We start from the raw sequence: 25,702 nt of genomic DNA, 5'->3' as shown, positions 1-25,702 counted from the left end.
TTTTAACTCCATGCCTCTTGCCAAGACCCTCGCATTTACTTCTCTTACAACCCCATCTATAAATATATTAAACAACCATGGTGACATCACACATCCTTGTCTAAGGCCTACTTTTACTGGGAAATAATTTCCCTCTTTCCTACATACTCTAACTTGAGCCTCACTATCCTCGTAAAAACTCTTCACTGCTTTCAGTAACCTACCTCCTACACCATACACCTGCAACATCTGCCACATTGCCCCCCCTATCCACCCTGTCATACGCCTTTTCCAAATCCATAAATGCCACAAGACCTCTTTAGCCTTATCTAAATACTGTTCACTTATGTGGCTAACTACTTTTCCTGAATCCATGTATATATTCATAACCCCTTGTTTAAGACTTTAGTTACATTCCTGAAAATGGAGATTTAAATATACATTTGCTCTCTTTGTTATAGCTGCCTTGTTGATGCAGTTTCAAAATATAAGCAGGATTGATTATTTCATACTTGCCACAAATTTGATAATCAATATGCTTTTTTGACATTGTGATCGGGAAACACTAAACCTATAGGATACATGCAGCACCCTTCTCTTGGCTCAAACCTGAAGTCATCAGATTTGATCAAAGAGAAGAGCAGCTTCTATTTCTAAGAACTAGTACCCTTCAACAGCATCAAGGGACTCTCCATGAAGCAATTTCCTTTGATAAAAAGGAGTGATTGCTACACAAATATTTCGTTAACTACAGAGATCAGCATACTGGGGAAAATTTTACTTTATAAAGTTATATACTCCATTTGTGTTTCTCTGTATACCTTTACCTTGTGTAAAAGCAATAAAATGGTCAGCACTAAACAAATATTTAACATCATTGATTAAACTATGCTATTATCATCATACTGCTTAAAAAAACTATGTATAAATTTGTTCATAAATAAGGTGAGTCATTGCCATGCAAATATGGATATTTTGTGATTACTGTGGTACATAAATGAAAGGTTATATTCTAACACAACCTAGGCTCTTTAAAAAATGAAAATTACAGCACTGTACTACTCTTAAAACATCTAAAATCTCATGCTGAGTGGCAAAATAACTAACATACACTGTGGTATGTGTTTCAGTCTTCCATCTACCTTTGAAAAGCAATAAACAATACTATACTACAGGTGTGTGATTATATAGAACAATGCTATAAATGAACCATACATTTGTCCATTACTTAGCAAGTATGAAGGCTCATTAAATGTGAGCAAGCTTTATTTAGTACATATAAATGCAGTATATGAAACTACTGCATTGTTTCAGCAGACACACACATAAAATGAAAGGTTTTAGCTCTTCACTGTATTACCTCTTCTGTTTCTCCATCAGTTCCTGCATTATCCCACTGGGTAAAAAAAATCAATTATAGTTAGTTAACATACACATTTAAGATAAACCAGAGCTATACATAGTAGAAAATATTTTTTTGTATCCCATCATCCACACTAATTCCCCATTTACAATAAATATGGAGAGAAGCTATTTTAAAACACTTCACCATAAGACCAGACGAAGGCAGGGCAGCTATTAATTATGTGAATGATTCCTTCTGTTTTCTCAAAAGATATGTCAGGATAAGGAGTTGGGTTTATTTGGGGAGGGAAATTATTGTTCTGCTATTGTAATAATGGCAATGCATCTAGTTTATGCAAGATGTCTTGCAGTACATGAAGTGTGGCAAAACCAACTTTCAGAAGTAGCAACAATTACTTCTCTCAGTCATCCTACTGAACAGTCTAGCCATATTTGACTTTCAAACAGGCAGTACTCTACTAAAGTTGCAATTGGGGAAAAAAAAATAATTACAGGTACAGCACTTTAAAACAAGGGGATTCTTTGTTAAGCTGTAGTCTGCTTCTGGTTTAGATGATTGATAGAATTATTATTGCTGCTATTGTGCATATATTACCTACAATCAATATTACCAACAATAATATAGTGGCTATTAAAATCGTCTAATCATTACTGCACTATACTGCATAGCTAATGACAGTCAAATCAATTGTGTCAACCTCTCATTGTGCTCAAAAGAAATGAAGATTGTCCAGAATTATGTATGAACATAGCTGCATAGTATTTATTCCATCCATTATATAATTAGTGGCTTTCTTTTGTGCCTACCATTGTATTAACTCATGTAAACTACATTATTTGCACACAAAAATAAACATTATTAATTATTATTATTCAGTTACAATACCTTGGGTTTGGGTGGAGGTTTTGGCTTGGTCTTGGCAGGTGGAACTCCTCGCACTTTCGGTTTGCTCTGTAATAGACGAATGTGGTATTAGAAAATATTTTCTAACACAGATCTTATACCTATGAATAAGTCCAAATAAGATCTCTCACATATGTGAATATGCTCCCATCCCTCACAGGTCCTACTGAATACTGCTCTCTCATTTTTCACCACTCAAGTTCTTTAACACACCCATCCTCCATTAATAGCCAATTTCCTACCATTCCTAAGTTCCAAAACAAAAAAAAAACTATAAATTCAAAAGAACTGTAAATTATACTGGTGCCTTCTAAATTACATATACTAGTTGCATTATGCAAAGTATATACCTCAATTTTTATATACAACAACAATACCCTTACCAACAACAGTGTAATTCCACACACAATTTGTTCATTCTAAACTACTTTACGGGGAAATTGTCAACCACAAACTGAAAATACATTATGTACCTCCATTTTAATCACAAGGCAATAAAATAAAAGTTGCCTGGGAATAATGACTTCCCATTTTTGTGGATTCGTTTGTTTTCAAGAACTTATAAAAACCCACTATGTAAATAAGAAATGTAACACGAACATTTTATTAGAAAAAGTTTGGCTGACAGGAAACTTTATAAATCCAACGCAAGGCAAGAGAGATTTATAGTACATGTATACTGTATACAGGAGGAAAGTTAAGATGCGAGAGGCATTATTTCAATGATATGTGTTAGGTCACCTGACTCCCATGTTCTGTCAGGTCAGCAAAAAGTTAGACATGCTAAAACTACCAGATTTCTTGGCAACAATGTTGAAAATGTCAATCCATGATGATTAAAGGCAGAGTCTATTATGAAGATTAATTTCCTTGGTTACGAGAATGGCTTCTTCTAACTTCACCAAATGGTCTTGTTTGTTCTGGTGAATTATGCACTAGTGATGGGATGATACCAAAATTTTTAATGGTACCAATACAGATAATACCCAATTGTAGGTCAATACCACCAAAATTAGCCAATATCTACCAATACCTTTGCACATCTTTTATACACACATTCACATCATCCATGCTGCTTTGAGGAGTTTCTCCAGGCTTCTTGCCATCTCTCCTTATTATGCTACTGCAACCTTCATAAAGTATGAAGTAGATTCCTGCGCAGGGTATGATGCTGATCTCTTGAACCACGACCCTAATAGATGGTCGAAGAGCTGTTGGCTACAAAGGCAAGCGTGATAGATAGACATGCGTACAGCTATATGCCCACATAGGAGGACAAAGTATGTTGTCTTTCCTTCTTCAGGATATGGGCAGTTTACTTCGAGGTTTCTTCTGCACTCTTAAAAAGTGGGAAAGGCACTGGAGACAAATGAAGGCTGAACATTTAAGATCCCATCATCCCCAGTAACATGATACTGTGGTACATAGATATATTAGGTTTCTATCCTAGAAGATCTAAAAGCCAGAGCCTGCTCACCAAAAATCAACAACATAAAATGATCCACAGCTCCTTTTCCTTGAAGTTTTGTTGTGCAAAATGGGTGATGCCCTGGCTTTCAAGGTATATAGTAACATTACTAATAAAATAAGGATGTTCTACATTACCACCATCAAGATACCAAGACCATGAGTGAAGTCATAATGGTTTTTCCTGAGTTCCTGAAAACCTTTAGGATCTTAAAACCAGCTTTCCTCAGAGTAGTGCTCATCTACAGTGTATTCATTTGTCTCAAGTTACCTCCCACTTTAATGCATCAGTTATTGCAGGACGAGAGTACAGCACATCATGATGTGGCAACTTCGGATAATCCTGCTCAGAGGTAAGGTGTCCGTCCTCCCATATTTATTATTTATTTAATAATTTGAACATACAGAGGGAATGTAATGTAGCCACTAATGTGTCCAGTGCACTCAACAATTTTAAGAAGAGTGTAGTCACTAGCTCATCAAGGGATCTGGTTAAAGTCACTATTATATGCATGGAATCTGGGGCAGGAGTTTACATAACACCATGTGATGGCTGCGATAATGTATGTGGGAGAGATGGAAAGTAGCCTAGAGCAGTACCTCAGAAAACATAAGTACTGCAGGGACAATATGAACAGCATAATCCACTGAAGCTCATATGGCCATCTGAAGTGGAGAGACCCAGACTCTTAAAGAGAATGATGAGCAGAAATGCTACTATTAAATATTGAGTGAAGTTTCCAACAGTTTTCCTGAATTCCAATACAGTTACAAAGTCAGACATACCGGCCAACTTGTTGCTATCCTGGTAGAACATGACAACCAGATGACCGACACACTTAACTGATCCTCCCACACCTGATTTTCTGCTCCTATGTATATTGTAAATTTCTCATGTCCGTATTGTGAGCAGAACTTTTCCTAACAAAATGTTCTAATATATTACACATGTCTTTTATACAACCAAGTGATAGCTACCAGGAATGATCTAAGCATACTGAAAAGTGCAAAAGAAAATATAGCTCACCACTGCACAGCCCATCCCGCGTGGTCCCTCCTGCCAGTTAATCACTGGTGACAGTTTTGCTCACTGAAGCAAGTAAATCGCCAATATAGTTCATAAAACTTAAGCCACTAATGATGATCACTGGTGTTTGAATATTAATCAGGAGACTTAAAAGTTTCAAGTATTGTATTGTACTGGAGAGGGAGGGGTGATCAATATAACTAGAGCTATGATAGTCTAGGACAGAAGTTAGTAGTTCAGCACTTAACACTGCAGTATCCATTCCAGTTTGGCCATATCAGCTTTCACTGGCTCCCTTCCCTTCGTGCTTCTGTGTAACTAGTTAATGTTCCAAGTGGAACCGAAACATCGTCATAAATTTCATTCTCTTATGAGTGGGTCATTTGTGTATTGTTCCAGTCACGACATTGTGCCTTTTTATTCTTTCACCAGTATCTTAATAAACAGAACTTTCAAGTTTTGTACTGTGTCAGCTTTCTCCATATTTCCTTCAGCCTACATACATATACAGTTTTATGTAGCTGAATTTTGCTGCTGAACCAGTTAACCCTGCACCCCGTAGGTCATTGTCAAACCGTAGAGGATAGCATGAAAGTAATAGTACAAGAGAGGCCGAGGTATTATCAGCAAAAACATAGGCAGTTGTAACAGTTATATTCAGGGATCAATTTTTTTGGAGATTGCTCGAAATACTGCATATAGACATACAAGCTCATGTAGCATCTATATTTGTTTTTCTAAATGAAAAATTCAGCACATTATACTAAGGTTAATTAAGATTTAAGGCCTTTACTGTCATGATCTTTAAAACCACATTTTTTATTGTTAAATAAGTTTTAATCAGTAACTACTAAAATAAAAAAAACTGCCTTTAGCTTCTACCCTTGCAGATCAACCTGAAGCCAGGCTTGGAATAATTGTAACTGAAGCTGAATGAAAAAAAACTAAGTGAACTTTTTATCAAAAAATAATTGTAATTGTTGTAATAAAGTTGTGGATGGGTAGAACAAACTCTCGAGTAGCGTTATCGAAGCGAAAACCTTCGGTAGTCATAAAAATAAGTTAGACAAGTACATGAGTGGGTGGAGGTGGATGTGACTGTGACCCACTTAACATGGACCAGTATTCCTGCTGCAGTGCATAATTTCGTGGCATTTCACTTCACATGGAATCTTGGAAAACTGAAGTTATAACATTTTCTGGCATGCAGCAATGAGGAATGGGTGGTGAAGAGGGAGGTGGAACGGGAGAAGGGAGGAGGTGGTGGAATGAGAGAAGGGAGGAGAAGGTGGAACGGGAGAAGGGAGAAGGTGGAACGGGAAAAGGAGGAACGGGAGAAGGAAGGAGTAGGTGGAACGGGAGAAGGAAGGAGTAGGTGGAACGGGGGAAGGGAAGAGGAGGAATGGGGGAAGGGAGGAGGAGGAACGGGGGAAGGGAGGAGGAGGTGGAACGGAGGAAGGGAGGAGGAGGTGGAACGGGGAAGGGAATATGAGGTGGAACGGGAGAAGGGAATAGGAGGTGGAAAGGGAGGAGGTGGTGGAATGGGAGAAGGGAGTAGGTGGAACGGGAGAAGGGAGTGGAACGAGAGAATGGAGTAGGAGGTGGAACGGGGGAAGGGAGGAGGAGGTGGAACGAGAGAAGGGAGTAGGAGGTGGAACGAGAGACGGGAGTAGGTGGAACGAGAGAAGGGAGTAGGAGGTGGAACGAGAGAAGGGAGTAGGAGGTGGAACGAGAAAAGGGAGTAGGAGGTGGAACGAGAAAAGGGAGTAGGAGATGGAACGAGAAAAGGGAGTAGGAGGTGGAACGAGAAAAGGGAGTAGGAGGTGGAACGAGAAAAGGGAGTAGGAGGTGGAACGAGAAAAGGTAGTAGGTGGAACGAGAAAAGGGAGTAGGAGGTGGAACGAGAAAAGGGAGTAGGAGGTGGAACGAGAAAAGGGAGTAGGAGGTGGAACGAGAAAAGGGAGTAGGAGGTGGAACGAGAAAAGGGAGTAGGAGGTGGAACGAGAAAAGGGAGTAGGAGGTGGAACGAGAAAAGGGAGTAGGAGGTGGAACGAGAAAAGGGAGTAGGAGGTGGAACGAGAAAAGGGAGTAGGAGGTGGAACGAGAAAAGGGAGTAGGAGGTGGAACGAGAAATGGGAGTAGGAGGTGGAACGAGAAAAGGGAGTAGGAGGTGGAACGAGAAAAGGGAGTAGGAGGTGGAACGAGAAAAGGGAGTAGGAGGTGGAACGAGAAAAGGGAGTAGGAGGTGGAACGAGAAAAGGGAGTAGGAGGTGGTGGAACAGGAGAAAGGGTAAAAGTGAAAGGATGGGAGGTGGTTGGGGTGAAGGGGGGAGTTTATAGTTCGCCGACATATGGGGGTGGGATATGATGGAGTGGGGTGGGAGAGTTACAAGCCAAGCAGGACTCTGCCAGGCAGACACACCTGCCAAAGGTTTTATTGATCGCTAAGGCAGTTTCATCATTACCCTCCCCTATGTTCTGTATGAAATCCAGATCTCTACAGTGGAATATTATTGAGGAAACAAAGCTAGCTTTTGTTCCCACTATGTAACTATCATACAGAATAGGTTAGCAGCACATTGCTGATTTATCTGATTCTGATGAAAAAATAAGAACTAAGCCACTGACATTACGCTATCTCCTTGAACAAGTTTCACTCTTCACTGTTGTCTACAGCAGTAGTCCCCAACCTTTTAGTATGAATGTGCCAATTTGAAAGATGGCTGCATTGTGTAAGAATCGATATTAACATAACACTTATAGCTAGTCCTACACAAATAACCCGCACATAGAAGAGAGGAGCTTGCGATGACGTTTCGGTCCGACTTGGACCATTTACAAAGTCACATTAAGAAAAAGGAGAGCAGGATGGGTATATATAGGCAGGTGGTAGTGGTAGTAGTAGTGGTGGTGGTAGTAGTAGTGGTGGTGGTAGTAGTAGTAGTAGTAAGAGTAGGAGGGGCCAGTCAAATACTAAGAAAGAGGAGCACTGCAAGGGAGCTAGGTGCCCACAGAAGGTAAGAGCAAGAACACCGAGGGGGGGGAAACAAATAAATAAAAGGAACAAATACACAGGGCAGAAGAAAGACAACCCAAAGGAGAAAAAGGAAAGAGGAAAAGGGGAAGAGGGAGAAGAAGAAAATGGAGGAATCAGGTTAGGTCACGAGTGTTCTGAAGTTTGGAGCATTTTACAATGTAGTGGGAGAGGGAGGCATCTACAAAGATGGCCGGGACTGAGATTCATACAACGAAAATTGTGTATTAGGGAGGATTCAACCAGACGGCGACTGTTAAAGTTGGAAGTAGGGCAGACAGTTTTAGCAGAAGACCAGTCAATAGGATGGCTATGATCTCTCTTCTATTTTTTTTATTATCACACTGGCCGATTCCCACCAAGGCAGGGTGGCCCGAAAAAGAAAAACTTTCACCATCATTCACTCCATTACTGTCTTGCCAGAAGGGTGCTTTACACTATAGTTTTTAAACTGCAACATTAACACCCCTCCTTCAGAGTGCAGGCACTGTACTTCCCATCTCCAGGACTCAAGTCCGGCCTGCCGGTTTCCCTGAACCCCTTCATAAATGTTACTTTGCTCACACTCCAACAGCACGTCAAGTATTAAAAACCATTTGTCTCCATTCACTCCTATCAAACACGCTCACGCATGCCTGCTGGAAGTCCAAGCCCCTCGCACACAAAACCTCCTTTACCCCCTCCCTCCAACCTTTCCTAGGCCGACCCCTACCCTGCCTTCCTTCCACTACAGACTGATACACTCTTGAAGTCACTCTGTTTCGCTCCATTCTCTCTACATGTCCGAACCACCTCAACAACCCTTCCTCAGCCCTCTGGACAAGTTTTGGTAATCCTGCACCTCCTCCTAACTTCCAAACTACGAATTCTCTGCATTATATTCACACCACACATTGCCCTCAGACATGACATCTCCACTGCCTCCAGCCTTCTCCTCGCTGCAACATTCATCACCCATGCTTCACACCCATATAAGAGCGTTGGTAAAACTATACTCTCATACATTCCCCTCTTTGCCATCAAGGACAAAGTTCTTTGTCTCCACAGACTCCTAAGTGCACCACTCACCCTTTTCCCCTCATCAATTCTATGATTCACCTCATCTTTCATAGACCCATCCGCTGACACGTCCACTCCCAAATATCTGAATACATTCACCTCCTCCATACTCTCTCCCTCCAATCAGATATCCAATCTTTCATCACCTAATATTTTTGTTATCCTCATTACCTTACTCTTTCCTGTATTCACTTTTAATTTTCTTCTTTTGCACACCCTACCAAATTCATCCACCAATCTCTGCAGCTTCTCTTCAGAATCTCCCAAGAGCACAGTGTCATCAGCAAAGAGCAACTGTGACAACTCCCACTTTATGTGTGATAAGATAAGATAAGATAAGATTTTGTTCGGATTTTTAACCCCGGAGGGTTAGCCACCCAGGATAACCCAAGAAAGTCAGTGCGTCATCGAGGACTGTCTAACTTATTTCCATTGGGGTCCTTAATCTTGTCCCCCCAGGATGCGACCCACACCAGTCGACTAACACCCAGGTACCTATTTGCTGCTAGGTGAACAGGACAACAAGTGTAAGGAAACGTGTCGAAATGTTTCCACCCGCCGGGAATCGAACCCGGGCCCTCCGTGTGTGAAGCGGGAGCTTTAGCCACCAGGCTTTATCTTTTAACTCCACGCCTCTTGCCAAGACCCTCGCATTTACTTCTCTTACAACCCCATCTATAAATATATTAAACAACCATGGTGACATCACACATCCTCTTCTATGTGCGGGTTATTTGTGTATTGTTCCAGTCACGGTATTGTGTCTTTTTGTTATTTATAGCTAGTCGTAATTTAGTACTCAATACATGTTACTGTCATGAACCAAACAATCGCAAAGTGTTAAGCTTATGAGTATCTCGAGTGTTCATTTCGTTCTAACATCAGAAATTTAAATATATAGAAGAATAATTTCTAACAGTGTACACATAACTACAGCAAGTTATACATATGTTGCTACGATAAACCGGGACTGACCAGAAGTACAAGGTGGTTGTTAGACGTGGCGATAAGGTTTTGGTGTAAAATGGCTTTAAATATTTTGTAATTGTTGACACTACAGTGTGGAACCTACATAAAATTAAATTCATAATTTCATGCGAGGGACGCATCCATTTCCTAGAAGGATCACATGCCGCCCTCGGGCCGCATGTGATTTTCATGCTGTAGACCAGGGGTCTGCAGCATGAAAATTGACAAGACTACTGAAGAATGGAAACCTTTATTTAGACAATTTTTCACTTTGTGGCCAAGTTTTTTCAAGTCTAAAGAGTACATGGTGTAAGCATAGGTATAAATACCTTGGAGAGCACGTGACGATGAGCACAGGTACAAACTTTTGTACAACCAGCAGTATGTCAACAATATCACCTTTTCCCTACCAGTTGTAAGCCATACTTTATAGAAATAAAGTTCATCATTTGTCAAGTCAGAGGTCCCGACAACTGGAAACTTCGCTGATTTTGGATGATTGTGTCTGAAAGAGTTTATTCAAGGTATTTTCTGTATTTTTCATGGATAACCATGCTCGACCGTATTATGAGGTAAAACAGTTCATGATATTTGTGTGAATCATATCTGGTCGTATACTATGTCATAACCACTACAAGGGAAGGTGTAGTGGTTATACCTGAGAACTAGAAGTGTTCTCGGGCATCGTTAAGTTGGGAAGGTTAAAAATAGGTTGCTGTTGGTATTGCCTCTCGGAGTGTTAATTAGTTTCTGCGCTTTCCATCTACAAGGGGATCCGAGATTCTGAGGCAGTTGTCTTAAAGAAATTCAAGGCTGAAGATTTTGAGAGCCCTCAGAAAGAAATCCAACAGAACAACTCTTTGTTCTAGTGGAGTGATAACCAACCAGCTTTACAAGCAACAGCAGGGTATGGCCATGGGGGACGGGGTCCCAATCAGCGTTGTCTATATGAGACTCTTTTAAGCCGAATGATTCCACATCATCTCTGCTTGAGTATCCTGGATGAGATACGTCAATGACATCCATATCATTACACTTAAAATCGCCTACGGCTCAGAGACTATCTGTGCTATGGAGCCTTCCGTTCCCTTTGTTTTTAGATGCATAAGAAACCGCTAGAATTCCCTTCAATTTAGTGTGTGCCATAAACCCACCAACCCAATAATCTCATTCATCCCTAGTCTCGCTACCCCACTACAACCAAGGGAGGTGTTCAGTTGGGTTTCTTGTTAAAGGTACACAAATTCTGCAGCCACTAATTACTGGAAGACTAGTGCCTCAAAATTAGAGAGATCTTCCGCAGTTCATATTGTTCTGTTACCTTCATGATTGGGAAGTCAAGCACAAAAAATATTTAACATCAAGAATTAATATCAGCAGTAACCGTTTTTAAATCTTCTGTGCTTCTACGGTATCTGAGAATTATTCTTGGTTGCTTATAAAAAGTCAGTTATAATATCTCTACTGCCACCACTACTCAATTACAAGAGCATTAACACCAGCCCCCAGGAGAATGTAGGCATCTAAACCATTAACTGTAGTGGTTGTATACGACCAGATATGTTGATCACACACACACACACACACACACACACACACACACACACACACACACACACACACACACACACACACACACACACACACACTGCTGCAGCATATGGGCGCCTGGCAAACCTGAGAACAGCATTCCGACACCTTAGTAAGGAATCATTCAAGACACTGTACACCGTGTATGTCAGGCCCATACTGGAGTATGCAGCACCTGTTTGGAACCCGCACTTGATAAAGCACGTCAAGAAACTAGAGAAAGTACAAAGGTTTGCAACAAGGTTAGTTCCAGAGCTAAGGGGAATGTCCTATGAAGAAAGATTAAGGGAAATCGGCCTGACCACACTGGAGGACAGGAGGGTCAGGGGAGACATGATAACGACATATAAAATACTGCGTGGAATAGACAAGGTGGACAAGGACAGGATGTTCCAGGGAGGGGACACAGAAACAAGAGGCCACAATTGGAAGTTGAAGACACAAATGAGTCAGAGAGATAGTAGGAAGTATTTCTTCAGTCACAGAGTTGTAAGGCAGTGGAATAGCCTAGAAAAGGACGTAGTGGAGGCAGGAACCATACACAGTTTTAAGACGAGGTTTGATAAAGCTCATGGAGCGGGGAGAGAGAGGGTCTAGTAGCAACCGGTGAAGAGGCGGGGCCAGGAGCTAGGACTCGACCCCTGCAACCACAAATAGGTGAGTACAAATAGGTGAGTACACACACACACACACACACGACTTGAGAGGCACCTCACGACTCCATCTGCTCTCCCAAGTATATATACCTCTGCTTACTATACTTATCTTTAAACATTACCTCGTGGAAAAAAACAACAAACAGTAACGCAAAAGATCCTTTGTGAAACCGTGTTCCTATCAAATTATGTTGATCACAGCGACAAAGTTGCAGTTATTATTGCACAATACAAATATGCACACGAATGAAGTCAGAGGTCACCCTGGTCATCTCCCATATCGTGACATTACCGGTTTACAATAACTATTAGACCAATTAGAGTTTGATTAATTGCCTTTTGGCTTTCTTAAGAACTCTTCCTTAATCGTAGTTCGTATCATGTACGCTAAATATTTAACTGACAATTTATTATTGTACATGCATCGAAAGGCCAGTGTACACAGCTACAAGTATTTCTATGAACTACACACGTCAAGAGTGCTTTTTCTAACAACGAGTATGTGCACATGGCGAGAATGCTTTTCCTAACAACGAAGCATATTTCTCAATATAAACAATTCAAACCTATTTTTAAGGTATAGAGACTTTCTCAATGTAGTCATATCGAGGGGAATATTTCTGTTACATCAGTAAATACCTTCAGTGATCATAGCTCCAGTCTACACACGTCAAGTTTACTGTAATCCATGTCTGCTGGACAGTAACTTCTATTTGATGATTAAAAACAAATTACAGCGTAGCTTTAATGATCCTTGCAGTATAGGTCTTAAACCAAAACACTAACTATAAATGTCTTAGGAAGTATCCATAGGCGCTGGACAGGCACCTAAATTCAGTACCTGACCAGCCGGGCTGTGGTTCATACGTCGATTTGCGTGCAGCCAGCAGTAAGAGCCTGGCTGATCAGGCCCTGATCCACCGCGAGGCCTGGTCACAGATCGGGCCGCGGGGGCGTTGACCCCCGAAATCCTCTCCAGGTATACTTGAGAATTTTCTTCTTCGAGATGTGCAATTAACATGTTTAGGCACTACCACGGTTGGGTCACTGCGCACTACTTACCAACAACACTTCACTACTCTATAATTTACACAAAGTATCCACAAGTACTCAGTGTTCACCAACAGCCTCACTAGATGTATACCTCCAAATTATCATATTTGTGGGAGAGGCTAACCCCGTAAGTCATGGTGTCTGTATACCTCTTATTTTTTCTCAACACTGCGTATCTATCAGGTTTCTACGCCACAGTGGAGTCGCGTCAGGCAGCTGCATCATTTAGTAATATGCTCGCAGCTTGGTATATCACCATCGATCCAGTCTAGTAAGGTTCCACTGTTTCTGCCACAGTAAACAGTACTAAACCATTATAGCTTTTTATATTAACTATCGTGTAAACCGCTTATAATGGAAATAGCGTTTTGGCTGGCTTTTAAGTGGTTTTTAAAACAAATTATATATACAGGAGACATGTAAATATAAATGCTTTGGTGTATATAACGAAAAGAATCCCACGACTGCAAGTGCTTCAAAGTGGTGCAGCCAGGAAATAACTGAGAAATGGGTGCGTGCGCATTGCACACAAGGGTGGGGGCAGGAGCGTTTGTGCGGGGAGACGATGGGGATGTGGGATGGGGGGGTAGAAAGGGGTCAAAATTTGTGAAGTGGGGAGAGTAATGTCATTGGGAAAGGGAAACAAGTGCCAAGTCTAAGTGGATTCTCATTAATATCTGAAAATATAGCAGTATGAAATTCTATGATAATGTTTCCATCTTTCACCATCAGCATAAAGCTGCATGTACAGTCTCTTAAACCTCTACGTGTAGACAAACGACAACACCTCTGCCCTTCCCAATACACCTGCGCCAGCTGACACCACACTACTAGGGGGAGGAATCTCAATGCTGGTGAAGCGCTCTTTCATCCACGAAATCTGACCTATTCTTTTCCTTGAATCAAATTTGATTACCTACCAATCTACAGGCGCAATATGATCCTCATAGTTAAGAGCTTCCCAGTGTTTATGAATATATCATCACAGGAATGATATTCTGTGTATCAAAATAATTAGTTATTAACTACCTAAATATATTTACCGTGCGAATCTGAACGAATTTTTTTTTTCTAGCCGCTACACTAGATACTGGTCTGACCAGGCTTTAAAATTATCCTGACAGTCTAGGTAACTTTAGCAGATGCGTCATTCAACAGCAGAAAAAACTGCTCTTCGCTTACATATATACACATATATATGCACATACGCATGCACACATGGACTTCTACTCTAATCCCTGTAAAATGTGTGTGAAAAATACACGAAGGGGTGAATTTTGAGGACTGCGAGTGGTGTAGCCGGATACAACAATAAATGCAACAAAGAAACTAGATAAAAGTAGAGAAAACGTGGTCTTACCGGACTATCAGGAGGTCTAGGACTGAGCATGGAAGTGTCGTCTGGGGCCTCATTGGGTAGCTGCTGCGGCTGCGGTCTTCGCTGAAAGGGAGGAGGTCGTTGTTGTCTCACAGGCGGCTTCCGAGCAGGTAGTGCGGGTCGTTGTCGGGGTTGGCTGAGGGGCGGTGGGGAGAACCCTCCGTCAACCTCGTCTTGCTGTCTGTTTAAAGCGTTAGTCCTGCGAGGGCCCGGAGGGGCCGCTCTTCTGACTGGGGAGGACCCATTAACTGAAGGAGGAGCTGGCGATACTCCCCTTGGGGGAGTCCCGCGGAAGCCAAAGCGATTAGCGTTGGAGGGTGAAGGGGAGGGGGCAGGTGATGGGTCTCTGCTGTAGCCTCCACTGCTGCCAGTACTGCCTCGCCCGTTGTAGTTTTGGTTGGCATCCAGGAGGGAAGAAGTGGACTTGTGGTGAGCAGGAGGGCGGGTCTGTGGAGGGCGGAGACCTCTGGGTGGTGGGGAGCGAGGTTCATTGTTATTGGGGCCATTTTGTTGAAGAGCAGCATGGCTTTTTGAACGTTTCATCACTTCGGGGTCATAGCTAAACTGTCCTCGGTCCACACTCACACCGCGAGTTCGAACTATCCCCTTAACAGGTTTCGCCGGCGGTCGACCAACTCCAGTACTACCACCTCTAACAGGCTCCAGAGGGTAGCTCTTGTCCCTCCCAACGGGGCTCTGACCGTAGCCATTACTTCTTCTCTCTTGGAAGAGCTTCCTGACGCGTCCCTGACCGCCGGAGGAGTTGAGGGAAGAGAGGGAGGATAATGAGGAGGAGAGGGTTGAGGCTGAGGACTTTGTGATCCGCTGGATGGTGCCCTCCCTCTCGGCCTCGTGCCTGGCCGCCATCTGCAGCAGCCGAGACTCCTTCTCCACCATCAGCTGCTCCCGCAGTCGCGCCTGAAACAATGATTAAGATTAGTCTAAAGTGACACGTACACTTGTACACTGCGCCAACACTTGTACACTATGCCAACACTTGAACACTGTACCAAAGCATAGATTACATTATACCACAAACATTATAGACTATTTTGCTATCAACACTTACACTAATCTACAATTGGGTTGTGGTGGGCCTGGCGGGTCTGGTGCTGCTGACTAGGCTGGTGTGCTATTTACTATTTGCCAAACCACTGGTCGATACACTTGACCTGTTTTGTTAGCTACGTGTGCGTGCAGGTGTGTGGGGGTGGGGTGTGAGTAGTGGGTAAAAGTGAGAGATCGCTGGCTAGTCCACAGTGGGTGAGTTGGTGACAAACAAAACAGTGAAACTTGTACTTTAGTACCCCATTGTACCACGCAACTGATTTCTGAGGTATATGACCCATACGTCTTATTTTTCAGGACATAAGCAAATTCAATGTTATCAGCTCAAAATGCTGGGCGGGCCAGAAATCAGTGAAAAACAATGTAGAGTGGAAGTTTGTTCTGCAAAATGGCGGATGCATAAGGACAGGATTGGGTGGGGGTGAGATAAAAATAAACTAGGAACTTTAAGATTAGCAGTAATACCTGGAGTTTACCTGGAGAGAGCTCCGGGGGTCAACGCCCCCGCGGCCCGGTCTGTGACCAGGCCTCCTGGTGGATCAGAGCCTGATCAACCAGGCTGTTGCTGCTGTTAAATACGTGACTGACCTGACTAGGTCAAGGCGTTGGCTTAAGTCGGTGGGAGAATTGGACCTGCTTCGCATAGGCCAGCAGGCCTGTTACAGTGTTCCTTCTTATGTTCTTATGTTTACATGTATTATGTAGTCATCAAGAGGGAGGGGGGTTACACTACACAACCCGCAAGCAGATCATATCATGAAGTGTAAAGAGACAAAGAACTTTCCTCTAAGTCTAAGCTGACGGAGAGTAAAGAAAGCATCTTCAACTCGACACTTAGTAAAGAGAATGAGCTATGTATATAAATTTTGGTTGATGGGGACTTAAAAATATTTGACGTTTCGTAGAGTAGACGAAATTTTGTCACTCACGGTAAGCCTAGATAATTTAAATATTGATCGAGGCTTAAGATTCATTATAACATATCAGCGATTTATTGATGTTTTGATCCTGAATAGGATCAACTACTGCCATATTGTAGAATTTGCACACCAGCGTGTTTTCTTCCTCAGCTAAGTCCCTGGGTCAAAGGCACCACAAATCTGATCATCAAATGATAAATCCAAGGCAGCAATTTCCTTATTCCGATAAAAACAAAAAACCCGGGCCGGGAGAGTACAGGCGAATAAATAATAATAAAAAAAAACACTTTCCCCCATACCCCACTCCTAACTGAGGGTAAAAATAAAAAGAGTACAAACTATTTAAATACTGTCCCCAGTGACAGTATTTAAATAGGATGACTATTACCCATTACATTAGAGACTAGGCTTCGAATGGAAGAAGCGAGTTTCCAAAAATGCTTACGCTGAATGACCTAAACGGGTTTGGCGGTTGAAATACGAACAGACAACTTAAATAGGATACAATACAATAGTCAACGAAATCTGTACAAGAAGTGCTATACATGAAGTAACAAGTGAAGTCCCCAGAATAGAAGAAAATAGTACAGTACAGATTACTGATGTACAGCACTATGGTCACCTGAGAATGCAAGGAAAAAGAGTGGAGGTGGACAAGAGTAGAACATTATTAGTATAAAGACAATATGCAAAATACGTTTTTATTGGGACTAAGTAGTCAAAATAAAATCTCTAACTGCATATCTTTTTTATACCCATTCCTGTCGGCATTACGCCTCAACATTGAAGATGAAGTAGAAAATGTACATTCACCAGCACCAACACTACCATCCCAAGACCCAAGATCCAACAAGTATCTTGATTGGGGTGAAATATCTTTCTGTACCACAGAAAATTATCCTCGAGAAATGGAGCCAGCTGAACTCAAATCTCACCTCATCCAAAAAACAGTCAAGTTTGTTGAACATCCTGACGTTGATTGTAAAAGTGAACTTTCAGAACTTATAAAGCATCTTGAAACAATTATCAAAGACCCTCGATATCGACACTTGTTAACTCGTCTTATGATAATTTCTACCCAACGCTTTAAACGACTTGAAAATGGATCAGCATTCATCAAGGAAAATTACTTCGCTAAGAAAAAACGCCACAATTCCAGATAACCACCAAGCCATTATGAAATGACCAATCAACGTTGAGCTCCTCCCTTGTTGCCTGCAGCCACCAATCACCATCAAGAAGCAGCAAATCTTCCATCCAGCAAGTTGCAGTCAGCTCCTACAGAGTTCCTGTTGTCTCTACGTCGTCTTTTATCATTGTTATCCAGGCTTAGCAGTTGGGTTTAGTCCTGACTCTTCTCTCTTCGACTCAAGACATTCCTCTCCCCGTCTATTCTTCGCACTGTCCCCACTTGCCCCTCGCCCCTTGTGGGTACTTACCTGTGAGTCCTATCGTATCGTATCCTCAACATCCTGTGCAGGCCAAAACTTGACGCACGAACACAAGGAAAAGATTAAAGTTGTGCCATCTATAACAGACGGGTCTATAATTTCATTATTGCCGCATCATAGGGAAACTAGAAACGAGCCCTAAGTTTATTATAACTTACAAATTAATCATAATTTTATTCTAATTATGTTTACGTGGAAACACTAAACTTGTTACGGCTAACAAGTGCCTGGGAATGGAAAGTTGTAATCGGATTAGGTCTAAGTAAGGGAGGAAGTTGCGAGATTTAATGAGCGCTTTGATCTGTATCCAAGTGGGAGCAGGTTAGCTCCAATTCCTTGCATCAGGAGTCTTTCACTAGCATCAAGGCACTTTCCTTGATGTGAGTTTACATAAATTAGTGTCCTTACTGTTTCCACAGTGACCTAAACTAGTTACAATTTTACTGAACCGTGTGTAAAGTGACTCAGTGTAGCAAGGCGGTGGAGATTCTTTTCGCGTTGAGGGAGTATTTGGGTCACTATGTAGGTCACTGGTTGAGGCGAGATAAAATGTCTACTTACAAAGGAGTGAACAACGATACACGCAATTTGCCTCGCCTACCCAGTTGATTCTTTCGTACATTCAATGGACTTTACATGTCCAAAATCCGCAAAACTCAAGTACTTTTTCTGAAAAAGACAACAGCTTCACTTCGATAATCTATTTCTACAATGTTACTGGTTTATTATCGGTAACTTGTAGCTAGTGTTAGAGCGTTTAGGTTACAATTGAAAGAACTTATTCAATCCTGGGCGGAGCAAGGTATATAGGCAAGACTACTTTTTCCTGCCACATTCGTTCACTTGAAGTAAATGGATATCTAGGTGTTAGTCTAAGGTCGTTTCCTGGGGGAGGATGAGGAAATATGCAGCACTACCTGGCTTTTCTGGGTATCCTGGGATGTTAATCCTCATGGATAATAAAAGAAAATTTATGTCTACGTTCTGAGGAAGCACCTTGAACAACTACCTGAACTTCTAAAGTAATATTCATAACTCAACAGCCTCGCTGATCAGAGACCAGGCAATGACTGGTGGACGGAAGATCGATCCTCTACCACACCTCGTGCTGAATGACCTACATGAATTTAGCACTTCATGAATAGAGAGAATAAGACGGCTGTAAAGGTAAAAATAAATCCATAACTGGGACTCTTATATATTAGTGATAAAGGAAAACTAGCCAACAAAAACCTTGTCTCCATACTTTAACTAAAATGACCAGTCAATAGTAACGTGATTATACATTATTCATTGTCCGTGACTGATTATTCAATCTTCCTTCCGGATAACTTAACGAATGGTGTTATTAGTCAAATTCATTTCTCCCATACTTTACATACAGTATTTCTGTCTCTTAATTTAACAGTTGCTTTGACCGGCAAGTCTAAGTTTCCCTCACTGATGCAACCAGGATTTGAATCCGAGGGAGCTTCATCATATGGTGAAAAAAAATCGAAATCAGTTTTAAAAACGTGATTTTTGGTATGTGTGCGAAATCACTTAAACCACCGTGCTTTCGTGGTCACCGGTATACTTAACAGTGAAAATTAACAAATGAAAGAAAGTTGTGGAAAATACTGTATATTTTCCGGATTATTATTATAATAAAGGGGAAGCGCTAAACCCGGAGGATTATACAGCGCCTGGGGGGGGGGGATGTGGAAGGCATTCAGGCTTAATTCGGGGGAACTGGAGCACAGATCCAATTCCCTAAATCAAGAGCCCCTCACCAACATCAAGGAACCTTCCTTGAGGGGTATATTTTCCGGAAATACGGTAATTTATAGGTAAATAGATAGCCTATATTGTATATAATAAAAATTATGTTATCGAAAATGGGAAACCTTGCACCTGCGCAGAGGGGACTCGCCATTGTTGTTTGAATGGAGTAACAGACGTTAGTTAATAATGCGAAGAATTTTCGTGCTCTAGAGGTAAAATTGGGTTGACACCTCTCAAATAGGAGGCGAAATTGTTGGATGTGCATTCCTGCATAACTTGAGATATCAGGCAACTGGATAAGACAGCTCCAGGAACCTCAGATAAGTCTGTTATGTTTAACTCTGGCCAGTGTTATTTCATGTATAGACAGTGAGATTTTCTGAGTATGATACACATTAATCTCCAGTCAAATTGGTGAGTGATATTAAGATATTCTCCTTCTGTTATGTAAATGTGTATATATAATCACTTATTAATTTTAATATACAGTCCACAAATTTATATATTTACCAGAATTCTTGGTGTATGTACATTTCATTTGTAATTAATAAGTCTAGAGCAACTTGTGGATATGACAGTTGTAGGTATCGAAGGGGGACATTTTTTGTGACCTAGGTGTCCCAAATTCCTACTTGTCTGTGTAACTCTGATAAATAATAATTATCTTTGTTATCATTTACTGTTATGTACATAATGAGTTACATTCAGATAAATGCAATTTTCCACAAAAGTATTTGCATCTTTGGGTTAAGCCCCCATCCCCATTTCCTTCTCATTCGATCAGTTGCGCAGCTAGCATTTTATGACACTTCCTCCATACTGACCTGTGGGCCCTGATCTTATCCTACTTCATTTCATAGCCTATCCCAATTTAATGTAGAGTACCACCCCTCTAGGACACCACCCAAAACAGGCACCTATTTACTGCTGGGTGAACAGAACCTGTGTAAGAAGACTTGGCCAAAGTTTCCACTCAGGCAGAACTGGACCTGGGTTCTTCAGTTGCGAGTCAAAGGAGTTCTCAATTAGGACTACGAGCCAACACTTCTCTTAAGACCTCTGTACAAAATAGTTTTCTTTTTATCAATACGAAGAAGACTTTGGTAACCAAATAAAAAAAATAGAAGTTACTCATAAAAATCCAAGTAAAATTTGATAATCATAACTAAACAAATGTTACCTCCATGCGAAAACAGCATTACGAGATCTGCATCATTATTATTGCTAATGAAACTACTGAACCACAATAATCTCACTCGGGGAGGAAACTTCAGGAAACATTTCTGTTAGCGCTCGACAATTAATGGTTCAGGCTGGGCCAAAATTTGTCAAGTTTCCTCTCCAGAGTGAGTTATTCGTGAATTGTTCCAGCCACAATTACCTCGATTTTTACCTAACGAGAGAGGATGCTGTCAGTTAATAGCTATTTGTGGGTATCTGGCGAAGTTTTATCAGTAAAAGGTTAACTTTCATGCCATATTTTAGAGATTCAGACATAAGAACATAAGAAAGGAGGAACACTGCAGGAGGCCTGATGGCCCATACTAGGCAGGTCCTTTACAATTCATCCCACTAACAAAACATTTGCCCAACCCAATTTTCAATGCTACCCAAGAAATAAGCTCTGATGTGAAAGTCCCACTCAAATCCAACCCCTCCCACTCATGTACTTATCCAACCTAAATTTGAAACTACCCAAAGTCCCAGCCTCAATAACCCAACTAGGTAGACTGTTCCACTCATCAACTATCCTATTTCCAAACCAATACTTTCCTATGTCCTTTCAGTGGTGACCTGTACTTAACAGTGGTGACCTGTACTTAACTCAGTGGTGACCTGTACTTAACTCTGTGAAGAAGTGTCTTGTTTGCTCCCGTGGACTGAACCAAGATGCCCTCCATCGAGCAACTTTACCAGCAACTTAAGGAAGAATTGAGGGCAGCGAAGATGGAGATACGGCGATTGACCGAGGAAAACAAGAGGATTCGTAGTAGTCCTCCTGTTTCGAGTCCTCAGGTCAAGAAGGGATCGTGGTCAGTGGCTGGACAGCAGGGGACGACGAAGTTGACGATCAAGAAGACGAATGGAAAGCCAGAAACGATGAAGAAGAAAGAGACTGCTGTGGAAACTCCCGTGGAAACCTCCAACGCATTCTCGGTGCTACCCGACGAATGTGAGTCGACTACTGGGATCGTCACGACGAACGACAACAAGGAAGGTAAGAATATTGTTGTTGTTGGGGATAGCCAGGTTAGATACATGGATAGGGCATTCTGCTTGAAGGACAGGAGTAGGAGACAAAGGGTATGCTTTCCTGGGGCTGGGATAGAGGACACTGTTAGCCGGCTTGACAACATCATGAACGGTAATGGGATCAATCCTATTATTTGCCTCAGTGCTGGAGGCAATGATGTAGGCAAGCGTAGAAGTGAGGATTTAGTTAGAAAGTTCAGGACAGCTATAGACATGATTAGGAAGAAGGGGGGGCGCCCTGTTATATGTGGCATTTTGCCAAGAAGAGGTGTTGGTAATGAATGGTTGTCCAGAGCAATTGGTATTAATTGTTGGCTGGATAAACACTGTAAGGATAATGCAGTACCATTCATTGACAACTGGGACAACTTCTATGGCCGAAATGACATGTATGCCAGGGATGGGGTTCACTTATCCAGGGCAGGTGTGGGTTTTCTTGCTAACTCAGTTGAGGGGGTTGTTAGGACTTTAAACTAGGATTAGTTAGAGGTATGGGTTTAGAAATGATTAATAATGAGTATGGATATATTGACTTATGCTCTGATATTAAGAATCTTAATAGTAACTGTCATGGAGTAACTCTGGGTAATGATAATTTCAGAAATTGTGTAAAAACAAAGATGAATAGGAAAAATGTGCAGAAGAAAAAACATATGATGGTATTTTATGCTAACAGTCGAAGTGCAAGAAATAAAATTAATGAACTACGTTTGGTAGCATGTGCTGGGAACTTTGATATCATTGCATTAACTGAAACGTGGTATGATTTAAAGAGTCGGGATATGACTGCTGAGTGTAATATTCAGGGATTTAAGTTGTTCAATGTGGATAGATGTAATGGGAAGGGGGGAGGAGTTGCATTGTATGTTCGAGAAAATATTAATTGTTGCATAAAAACAGGTATAAAAATAGATGGAGCAGTAACAGAGTCTGTTTGGGTAGAGTTCGTGGAGGGTCAAGAAAAACTAATTCTAGGTGTAATATATCGACCTCCAGGCTTGGATCACGATAGAGGGAGACTTCTTTGGGACGAAATTGTTAGGGCTTCTGGACACAGTAACATAGTCATAGTAGGGGACTTTAACTTTAGCCAAATTGACTGGAATTCTTTGACAGGTAATCTAGAGTCCAGTGACTTCATGGAAACAGTTCAGGACTGTTTTCTGAAACAGAGTGTAACTGAGCCTACCAGGGGTAATAATTTGCTAGACCTAGTCTTGTCAAATAAGGAAACACTCGTGAATAATCTGGAGATCACTGAAGAGCTTGGCGCAAGTGATCACAAATCCATCACTTTTAGCATTAATTGGGAATGCAAGAATAATGATAATACAGTAAAAATCCCTGATTTTCGTTCTGCCGATTATAATGGACTTAGGGAACATCTGTCTAATCTTGATTGGGGTTATATAGCTAATGATTTTATTGACGATAATCATACTTATGAATATGAAGGGATCTGCTTTTATGATTGTTTTCTTAATAATGTACACAGTGCCCAGAGTATATACATTCCCCAGAGAGAAATTAGGTCTAATAATAACGATCCCAAATGGGTTAACAGGAGGCTAAAGCATCTATTAGGGGAGAAAAGGGGAATTTATAGGCGCATCAGAAGAGGAGAGGTTAACCTTACTGACCAATATGTTCAGCTTAAAAGAGAAGTAAAAAAGGCGATTAGAAAGGCTAAACGTGACTATGAAATTAGAGTTGCTAATGAATCAAAGACTAATCCAAAGGGGTTCTTTCAAGTGTATAGGACGAAGGTGAAGGAAAAAGTAGGACCTCTGAAATCTGGGAATGGACAGCTGACGGATAATGATCTGGAAATGTGTTCCTTATTTAATGACTATTTTTTGTCAGTTTTTACACAGGAAGATGTAAATGAGATTCCAGTAATTAACAATTATTTAGTTCCTGATGAATTTAAGTTAACTAATATTACTGTCACGAGGGACATGGTTATTAAACAGATAGACAAACTGAAACAAAATAAGTCCCCGGGACCCGATGAGTTGTTTTCAAGGGTAATTAAGGAATGCAAGATGGAGCTTAGTCAGCCATTAACGAGTGTATTCAATGCGTCCATCCTTACCAGTGTTGTGCCAGAGTTGTGGAAGATGGCTAATGTGGTTCCTATATTCAAATCAGGGGATAAGTCCACTCCTTCAAATTACCGTCCAATAAGCCTGACATCTATAGTGGGCAAGTTATTAGAATCAATTATAGCTGACATTATCAGAAGTCACCTTGAAGAGCATAACTTGATAAATGAATCTCAGCATGGATTCACGAGAGGTCGTTCCTGCCTGACAAACTTACTGACGTTCTTCAGTAGAACATTTGAGGCAGTTGACAGTGATAAGGAATATGATATTGTTTATTTGGATTTTAGTAAAGCCTTCGACAGAGTACCTCACAAGAGACTCTTAAGAAAAGTGGCAGCTCATGGTATAGGAGGTAAAGTTCTAGCATGGATTGAGGCATGGCTTACCAATAGAAAGCAGAGAGTTACCATTAATGGAGTGAAATCTGAGTGGGGATTAGTCACTAGTGGCGTTCCACAAGGATCAGTTTTAGGCCCTCTCCTGTTCATAATTTACATTAATGACCTTGATGAAGGGATTACTAGTGACATGAGTAAGTTTGCTGATGATACAAAGATAGGCCGTATAATTCACTCTGAGAAGGATATCAATGAACTCCAGGACGATTTGAACAAATTAATGTCTTGGTCTGAAAAATGGCAGATGAAGTTTAATGTGGATAAGTGTAAGGTACTTGCCCTTGGTAATGAAAATAACCCTCGAAGCTATAATCTAGGTGAAGTAGAGCTTGGTCATACAGAATGTGAAAAAGACTTGGGAGTCATGGTAAGCAGAAATCTAAAGCCAAGACAGCAGTGCCTTAGTGTGCGCAACAAGGCCAACAGATTACTTGGATTTATCTCAAGAAGTATAAGTAACAGAAGTCCAAAAGTTATTTTACAGCTCTATACATCACTAGTGAGGCCTCATTTAGATTATGCTGCTCAGTTTTGGTCCCCTTACTACAGGATGGATATAGACTCATTAGAGAACATACAGAGAAGAATGACTAAAATGATTTACTGTGTAAGGAACCTCCCGTATGAAGATAGACTTAAAGCCTTAAATCTCCACTCTCTGGAGAGGCGTAGAATAAGGGGAGATATCACTGAAGTGTATAAGTGGATGACGGGCATAAACAAGGGAGACATTAATAAAGTACTGAGGGTGTCGAACCAGGTAAGAACCAGGAATAATGGATTTAAGTTGGATAAATTTAGATTTAGAAAGGACATAGGTAAGTACTGGTTTTCTAACAGAGTTGTAGATGCGTGGAACAGTCTTCCCAGTGGGGTGATAGAGGCTAGGACCTTGGGTAGCTTTAAGAAGAGACTGGACAAATATATGAGTGGGAGGGGCTGGGTTTGATTGGTGTCAAGGGGTACGGGAGTTATTTCTTGAGTAGCTTTAGGTAGATGTCGTTTTGTTAGGTAAGACACATATGCAACAGTTAGACAACTTTATTCCGAAACGTTTCGCCTACACAGTAGGCTTCTTCAGTCGAATACAGAAAATAGGCAGGAACAGTAGAGATGTGAAGACGATGTAATCAGTCCATCACCCTTGTAGTCGTAGAATTTGAGGTTGTCAGTCCCTCGGCCTGGAGAAGTTCAGTTCCATAGTCAGGAACTATCTACTGTTCCTGGCTATTTTCTGTATTCGACTGAAGAAGCCTACT

The 25,702-nt window shown here is 41.3% G+C and overlaps 1 protein-coding gene across 6 annotated transcripts in view; it reads right to left on the bottom strand.

Moving 5' to 3' along the window:
• LOC128700191 (NHS-like protein 3) overlaps window positions 1-25,702 on the bottom strand; it is a 171,457-nt gene that overhangs the window by 18,301 nt on the left and 127,454 nt on the right. For all 6 annotated transcript variants that reach the window (XM_053793239.1, XM_053793240.2, XM_053793238.2 and 3 more), the window contains 2 exons: window positions 14,464-15,399; window positions 2,231-2,296 (listed from right to left, as the gene is read on the bottom strand). In XM_053793239.1, the coding sequence (XP_053649214.1) occupies window positions 2,231-2,296; window positions 14,464-15,399 (1,002 nt within the window). The remainder of the gene's footprint in view (window positions 1-2,230; window positions 2,297-14,463; window positions 15,400-25,702) is intronic.

Source organism: Cherax quadricarinatus, chromosome 74 (genome assembly GCF_038502225.1).
Source record: "Cherax quadricarinatus isolate ZL_2023a chromosome 74, ASM3850222v1, whole genome shotgun sequence".
In the NCBI taxonomy this organism is placed as follows: Eukaryota; Metazoa; Arthropoda; class Malacostraca; order Decapoda; family Parastacidae; genus Cherax; species Cherax quadricarinatus.
The sequence above is the reverse complement of the archived record's forward strand: the minus strand, read 5'-3'. Positions and strand labels throughout refer to the sequence as shown.